The 8,006-nt window shown below is 39.6% G+C and overlaps 1 protein-coding gene across 5 annotated transcripts; it reads right to left on the bottom strand.

Annotated features, from left to right (window-relative positions):
• Nucleotides 1–983: 983 nt before the first annotated feature.
• On the bottom strand, nucleotides 984–6,038 carry BLH1 (BEL1-like homeodomain 1). Of its 5 annotated transcripts, XM_088889578.1 has the most exons (8): nucleotides 5,845–6,038; nucleotides 5,437–5,539; nucleotides 5,281–5,344; nucleotides 4,886–4,952; nucleotides 3,742–4,677; nucleotides 2,571–2,944; nucleotides 2,425–2,485; nucleotides 984–2,351 (listed from the first exon to the last, which is right to left on the bottom strand). In XM_088889578.1, the coding sequence occupies exons 5-8, from the start codon at nucleotides 4,651–4,653 to the stop codon at nucleotides 1,509–1,511; spliced, it is 2,190 nt and encodes a 729-aa protein (XP_088745704.1). In that variant the 5' UTR covers nucleotides 4,654–4,677; nucleotides 4,886–4,952; nucleotides 5,281–5,344; nucleotides 5,437–5,539; nucleotides 5,845–6,038; the 3' UTR covers nucleotides 984–1,508. The 5 variants fall into 5 exon arrangements, with proteins under 5 accessions (XP_088745704.1, XP_088745706.1, XP_088745705.1 ...); XM_088889580.1 differs by lacking the exons at nucleotides 5,281–5,344; nucleotides 5,437–5,539 and having other exon boundaries at nucleotides 5,845–6,031; XM_088889579.1 differs by lacking the exon at nucleotides 5,845–6,038 and having other exon boundaries at nucleotides 3,742–4,688; nucleotides 5,281–5,700.
• Nucleotides 6,039–8,006: the final 1,968 nt, after the last annotated feature.

The raw sequence follows: 8,006 nt of genomic DNA, 5'->3' as shown, positions 1-8,006 counted from the left end.
TCTCCAATTTTGCTTACTATACATGTTTGAAAAGGCAAAAACATCCCCTTGTTTTGATACAACATTCGTAATAAGTTATCATTCCTCAACCCCGTAATTAATTATTGAACTCTGTGAGGTCTTTGCTACTACAAAGATGGAAAATAGAGACCACTGGTTTACCCTGGACAAGCTTTACCATGTGCTCTTCGGTTTTTTCATCGCCATTATCATCTCAACTCTAGCTGGTCTCTCTCGATACTTGTTTTTAATAAAATGGAGCATCTGGTTGGGATCTTTGGTCTCACTTGCATCTAGTGCTGCCAAAGAAGCTGGGGACGAGATCTATCGGGTTGTGGAAGTCTTTGGGTGCCTCTTTTTAGGACGCCATTGCTGATGTCGTCGATATCTTAATCGCTTTATGCGTTCTTTCGCTCTCCAAGCCCTCGACTTTCGCTCTCAAAGTCGTCGCTGGTCGCCCTTAGTATATTGCCACCGCTGCCCTATTCAAACTGGTGAATGGAGAAGACAAGGGTTTTCTCCATTTGTAGGGGCAGTTTGGACATTATAATACTTTTTAAGGGATTGGACCATCCCAGATTTTTTGAAGAAGCACTTGTTCAACAAATGCTTAAAGAAAGCAACCTTGAACCTACTTATTAAAAATGGGTTTTTCATTAGAACACCATTAACCTTATTTAAATATCCACTGTGTAAAGGATGATTTCATCCTCTTGGAAAGGAGCCAAAGTGAACTCTATCCACCCTTACCAAGATTCCACATATAGTTGGTACCACACAATTGAGTAATAGCCTACATTTTGCATCATAAAAACTCATACATACTTGAGGCAATTCTATTAGATGGTTGGTTATTGTCAATATAGATATTTCATCATATTAGAATGACTGAGTGGCTTTACATGCATTCCTTACCCAAGTTCTTTAGAAGATATCAAATAATCTTGATTGGCATTCCTTGCAAACTTCATGCATGAAGAATATATACAAAACTTACATATCCTTGGTCCCACAATTAATCTCTAAATGTGATGGATAACAAATTACACACATTATTATAAGTAAATTATACAGATCATGATATTATTATATATTTGCATATTGAAACAACTAACTTGAATATAAATGGTTTCTATTCATCTATCTATCTGCCAAAATGTATAAAAATAATATACATTCCCCGACTTGATAATCTGAACTTGTAAGCTTTCAAGAAACACCAATAATTCTCCCCAAGTATAAACCTATACTAGCTAGGTAAGTTTTCTTTCTTTCTTTACACTATGGCTTGTCAGGCTCTCCTCTCTTCCTCACAAAGGAGGGGAAGGCATGAGATATGATAGTGTGAGCCCGAGATATAAATGACTTCTATATGTTTTCTTTCTCCTGTTCAGCAATGAATCCTCTAAGCTAGCTAGCTCACCTGCAACCTTTGAAGCACTCATCAACTGAGCTTGTTTTGGCAGTAAAAGGAGAGACCGGAGAAGGGTGGAGGAGATGTGAACCCATCAAGCCACATAATCCGGCAATAACTGAGCTGCAAACCTCTTTCTGTTCTGAATGTTGATGTTCTCGTATGCAGCCGAGGAGTGGGGAGAAGGAGTACTCAGCCCACAGAAATCATTGGGTTCACCACCGCCCATCTCGAGTCTCCTTCCCAGTTGAATGTTCTGGTTGGAGAGGAAAGTCTGTTGGGTTCCTGATAGAGAGAGGTTTTCACAGTGGGGAAGGCCAAGAGTGAGGGAAACACCATTGCCAGAGAACCTTGGTGTGAATTGCTCGGGGTCGAACCTACCAAGCTCCCCAATTGAATATGTGTCAAATGCTTCTCCATTGTTCGTTGTGCCTGTTATTAACGAGTAACCATCTCTGCTTTGTCTACCATTCTGAAATTTCGCAAAGAGATCTCTGTTTGAATCACCAGGTTTGACGTCCATGTCCATGACTGAAATGCTACTTGGGGAATTCTGCATCTCCGTGCTGCAGGGTTTCTTGGGACTTCCTTGTATTAGCCCATCCATGTCCGATGATCCAATGAGGGAGAAACCAGTTTGGGATCGCATGATTCCTCCCATGATAGCAGTAGTTGATGAATTTGAAATTGCAGTAGGTACAGCATTTGGGTTGGTGGAGTTATCTTGCTTGGAACTGAAATTCTTTCCTTGGTCCGTTCTAGCAGGGCTGTTCTCGTGTGGAGCAGTGGATTTTGATCCTGAATCCTCGTTGAGTTCACTCCTGCTAGTTTTTTCCTCCGACCCATTTTGTTCTTGTTCCTTGATTTCCTCCAAATACATTTCTTCAACCATTGGCTTCCACAGCCGAACTCGAGCATTTATGAACCAGTTGGAAACCTGCACTTTTTCGGAATTATTGCCTAAATCCAGTTGAGAGTAATTAAGAAAAAGTTGTGAATGCAACAGTTACCTGGCTCCTAGTAAGGCCTGTTTGTTTTGCAAGCATGTGTTTGTCAGAATCCTTAGGATAGCTGCAACAGTAAAAGTAGAATCATTCAATAACTGATCGAAATGACTTTTGTCAACAGTGAAATGTGAAAACCGAAGAGTACTAACGGGTGGAGGAAGTGTTCGAAGAGCCAAGCACGAAGAACAGAAACAGATCTCTCGGGCAATCCTCTCTGAGGTCTCCAAGCATTGTGCTGGATCATTCCCAGTTGTTGGAGTGCCCGTTGTTGTCGAAGTTGTTGATCAACAAACCTGAGTCTCGACCCTTCAGTCTTCCCTCCAAAGCAGTCCTCTTCACCTAGGCTCTTGCTTGTTGCTCGGATTTGCCCTGAAATTGCATCCTTCAAGCATCGGAATTGCTTTGAAATCGTCTGCAAAGCAAGAGCCGTGTATGTTTTTGCTGAACCGAAGCCTGCCGCTTGTTCAAATGCAGACACTACAATCTGCATCTGGTGATGGTACTGTCTGTACCTTTGCTCCACCTTCAAATTCATAATGGAGATTCAATTTAGGTGGTCCCTTTGGAGGAAAAGCCTTGTTTTGGAAAACAAAAACTCTTTTCGTACTTTAACCAAACTAATCAGAAAGAGCAATCAAACTTCAAGCTTAGTCTTTTGATGAACCAGCGACATCCACACAAATGAACAAGGACTACTGAAAGTTAAAAACTCTTGTAGTTACTCATTACCATGTCGAAATTCAAGCTTTATAATAGATAAGAAAGAGAATCTTGGCTCTTGGGCAGAATTATGAGTAAACGTTATCAATTAATAAACCCATTAAAACCCAATTGGTCCTCCCTGGTTCATTATTGAATTTTCTACAGAAGAAGAAATTATAAACCAGACAGATCCCATTTACGCTTTATTGAATATTGTAGAGGAAAATAATTAAATAAAAAAATCACTTCTTTTCTAAAATTAAAATTCCATGATAAAGAGGCGTTCAAAGCTCTAACCTAATCTTCATTGAAAATTCGAAAATTTCAAAGCAAAACGCTTCTATTGAAAGCTGACAGGCATCACTCTAACTTTAACCTGATTTTTTCTTTTTTTTTTTTTTCTTTTTCGATGGTCTTCTTCAAGAGATCTATTCTGACTCAAGTTGATGGAGACCTAACTGATGTTCCACGGGTTAACCGACGATTTTCTATAAAGAACATCGCTTCCAAAATCAACCCATGTAGCTTCAATTGATGGGTTTCGCTTTCAAAGGCCAAACGAAATTGGAATCTAAAGACTGCTTTTAGTTAGAACATCAGTAAATGAAATATTCGTACCTCATCAAGCATGTTAATAAGCTTGGCCTTCTTCATCTGAAGCTCTTGTCTTTCTGCTGTTGTGAGCTCGGCTGCTTGCTTCGTGCTGTTTTCGCCTCCAGTCGAAGCTTCTCCGGTGGAAGCATTTGGGTCTCTGCTTATTTTGCTAGACCCTTTAACTCCCTTGGCTGATTCAGCCTTGATTCCCTTCCCAACATTAACAACTTCATCGAGGAGCTGTTGTGCAGCCTTCAGGTACTTGGAACCCAATATAACACTCTGCATACCAGAAATTCCACTGGAGACTGCAGATGCTGATGAAGAAGAACCGCCCGATATTCGCATCTCGTTGTTGCTGGTCGGAGATATCACCGGAGCTGGAGCTGATGCCGGAAGGTCAGATTCTTGCCGGTAGGACCCATATGTCGGCTGCTGTGAAGAAAGGCTGAGAGACAGTCCCTGCTGAGCCAGTGGCACGACAGACCGCCGGAGGCCAAGTGGTGATGAAACGTCAACACCGATAGAATTATTCACCGCCGCAGCTGCTGCCGCGGATGTTGAAATTTGGTGGTGGTGGTGGTGGTGGGCCTGTGTGGACGTCCATAGATTGTAGTGAACGCGAGGGACGAACCCATGGACAGCGGACATCTCCTGCTGGTTGTGCACCGACGGACGATTAGGATCTTGCGCTGCTGCCGCAGCCGACCCGGGGGGCACAGCCGCTGCCTGCAGTGGGATTCCGACTAAGTGTTGATTCTGCTGGGGCGCGTTTACCAGGCTTGCCGGATTTAGAGTATTTCCGGTGGAATTGAGAAAGACCATGTTAGACGGCGGCTGTGTGTCAGTGTATCCGACATAGCCAGGGTTCATCAGATAAAGCGTCTGCAACCCGTCAGCTTGGATTTCCGAAGTTCCGTGAAAGTACGTCGCCATCGATTTGATAATTATCTTATATCACTGAAAAGAGACTACTACTACGTTAGGCTTGACAACCAACCAAATTCTCACAACTCTTACACACTCTGTCTCTTTCTCTTCTTCACTCTATATATAATTATCATTCAATCGATATTTCTATCTATCTCTCCATGTAAAATATCATCTTTTTTTTCTGCTAAAATTCAATCTGGGTAAGTGATTCAGCCCATCTTGTGGCTTAACATACAGGCTTAATTCTTGGGGGTAATCCAACGCCAACTCCGTTCGATCATCTTGACGACCGTAGAGAACACCTGGAAGCAAGCAAGAGGAGAAGAAACTGATAAAAAATCTGTAAAAATCTGAAAGAAATTAAGCAAAGGCTTATTACTGGAACCTGAATTCAGTAACTCAGAATTCCAGTGGAAATTAACCCATAATTCAGATCATTGAAAGGTCTCAAAAGGACCCATCTCTTCTTTTTCTCCCTTCTCTCCAACAGCAACATGGACTAAAGAAGAAGATGATGATGAAAAGTTTGCAGAGATTATAGTCATGCCCTTTATATATACAGCATCAAGATAGAGAGAGAGAGGGAGAGAGGGAGAGAATTATAATAATATTAGTTGATACTATTAGTACCTTGTGTGATGGAAACCTGAGTGCACGTGCTTCATCATCTACAGAGAATTTTGCTTATAGTGACCTAAAACCCATCAAAGATCTTTCAGAGACAGAGCTCATGACCATACAATTATGGCTAAAATACAGCAAGGGGATACATCAGAAGGCACCGACCTCTCTCTCTCTCTCTCTCTCTATGTATGTATCACTCTCTCCAGTCTTCACTTGTGTGTAGAGGGATTGCCCTTGTCAGAATGAATATTTTGCAGCGTTCCCACTGAAAAGGAAAAGAAATGAAGAGGGGAGAGAGAGAGAGACGGAATTAAAAAGCCTGAGGAAAAGATACCCATCCTTTCTTTATTCATTATCCAAACAAATTTTACTAGCTTTCTTGAGGCAGAAAATTAAGTATAAAAATAATAAATTGTTTGTGTGTTTGTGTGTGTTCTTGCTACCTATATTGATGAGAGGGATGCCTAGGGGTTATTATCCTTCACAGGCCCCCTCTTTCACTTATAGCATTGTGTTAGGGTACATGGGAGTGGATCAAAACAAGAGAACTTCAGATTTGATTTGACCCACCTTTTCAAATTATTAGATGCAGGCACGTTTGATAAGAACAAAGAGCCTTTCAGAGATCGAGAGAGAGAGAGAGAGAGAGAGAGAGGGAGGGGTTAAAAAAAAACTCTTCCAATGTGTGTCAGAAGAAAGAAACAGCTGAAAAACGAGGAAACGTCTACTTCTTCCGGCCAAAAATTTCATAAAAGAAAAGATGAGAAGAGAGAGAGGGAGGTCCTTCTATTGGAATTAAATATCTTTCTTAATTTTTCTTGTTTTTTATTTTAGTTGTTATTTTTTGTGGCTGGTTGCTAGAGTTCGAAGATAAAGCAATTCAAATGCTAAGGAACCAATCCAACCACCACCTTAATAACAGCTTCAAAAAGCAAAGAAAAAAAGAAGGATAATAAAGAGAGGAGAGAGAGAAAGAGAGAACCGGGTAGTGATGACTTGTGAAAGAGTACACCAAGTTGAGTAAAAAGCCATTACATATGGAAAATGACATTTAAACAGAATAATTTACTTATGTAACATAGATGATATGTATCATCAGATGAATTCGATGAGACTGAAGAGGTTGACCCAATATGGTCCCTACTCAACAGATCTCATTGCCTTCAGATATGTAACATATATATATATATATATATATATATATATATATATATATATATCAAATGAATTAGATGAGACTGAAGAGGTTGACCCAATATGGCGGTGTCCTACTCAACAGATGTCATGCATGGCCCAAAAGCAAGCAACCCAATCAGATGACCAAAATTTGCCTGAAAATATACTGTCATTTCACCATTTGCACAAACGATGAACTAAGACTCAAGATCATAACATGAGACTAGATTTTGTACGTACCAGTGAATTCATCAACCTAGCAATCTGTACCAGGGAGGATTTTCTAGTACACATTTTAGTCAGAGGTCATCTATAATCTTTTACTGGTAATGTTATATTTTATTTTTGCATTAGGGTCCATCTTGTTTGCCTCAATATTGTTTCATTTCATTATATATAATACTAGCTATCTCTATCTTGTTATCCAGACTACTTACTAGTTGGTGCCTTTCTTCACTGTGTACGTTCCAATTTCTTTTCACAAGAAAAAGACTACAGATAGGGAAGAATAAATACAGTTAAAAGCACAATATCCCATTCTGACACAGTTTTTATTTCATCTACATTGAAAGGGAAAATTATATTTTATAATAATAACATAGAGTTGCAGTGAATTGCAAGTAGGGTAGAAATTCAAAGCCACGAGTTACATATGTGCCGTCAAAAAGGGAGATTAACAAAGTTGATCGAAAGAGTGAAATAAGTCTCTCTTGTAATTATAGTGTGAAGACAAGACTACAAATTTTATTTTAGGTGTCCATGATGGATGCAAAGATATCTTCTGCTCTACCCATACATATAATACATAATGCCTTTGACTATCATGTGTGTGTATTTATTAGTTGGGGTTCAATTCTTTAGGGCTAGGTAATAATCTCAACCATTCAATCGGTAGGGCCCAAAAACACATTGATGGATGATATCTGGTACAGTAATAACAATTCCTTTGATTTATAGCAACACCCATGATAAATTTGTAAACCTTTTTTAGTAGAAATGAAGAAACCTAACCCTCCATTAACTGTAATTAAAAGAAAACTCCATATTAAGGGATCAATTGGGTCTTTTCTTGGAATTAAAGAAATAATTAGTCACCACTCTAAGACCCTTGTGTCATAGGCATGCATCAATTTTGACAAGACTAGACCACTGTTATATGGCTTCTGATTAGCCCCGGTCATCATCTGAATTGGATGGAGATGCATTGTATCAGGGAACCTTTTAGCTAAATCATCTGTTGTTACTATTCTCTAATCAATGATTAGACACCCTTAAGACTGTAAAAAATATATATATATATATATAGATATCTTACTAATTGACTAGTCCAAGACTCCAACTCCAATAAGCTAAGTTGTTAATAATCCATTAATCTCTCTATTGAGCCCATCTGCTTTTCTTCTCCCTCTTCACCGCATTCCACCAAAAGGATCATTAATTCATTATCTGAGCTTTGGCATAGAAGTTAAAAGCAACAAACCATCTTTCCAAACAATGACTTAGCCATATTCCACAAGCAAAAAGAGTTGCACCACTGCACGAAGTACCAACCACTG

The sequence above is a fragment of the Nelumbo nucifera genome, chromosome 6, assembly GCF_055504915.1.
Source record: "Nelumbo nucifera cultivar China Antique chromosome 6, China Antique-T2T, whole genome shotgun sequence".
Taxonomy (NCBI): Eukaryota; Viridiplantae; Streptophyta; class Magnoliopsida; order Proteales; family Nelumbonaceae; genus Nelumbo; species Nelumbo nucifera.
Note: the sequence above shows the minus strand (reverse complement) of the source record. Positions and strands in the feature narration are given on the sequence as shown.

What these genes read in the sequence shown, in the direction of transcription:
- BLH1 (XM_088889578.1), bottom strand. Translation starts at nt 4,653, where the DNA reads ATGGCGACGTACTTTCACGGAACTTCGGAAATCCAAGCTGACGGGTTG. An exon ending in TTCGAACACTTCCTCCACCC is followed by an intron (nt 2,486 to 2,570) that starts GTTAGTACTCTT and finishes TTACTGTTGCAG; the next exon opens with CTATCCTAAGGATTCTGACA. An exon ending in CAGGCCTTACTAGGAGCCAG is followed by an intron (nt 2,352 to 2,424) that starts GTAACTGTTGCA and finishes GAAAAAGTGCAG; the next exon opens with GTTTCCAACTGGTTCATAAA.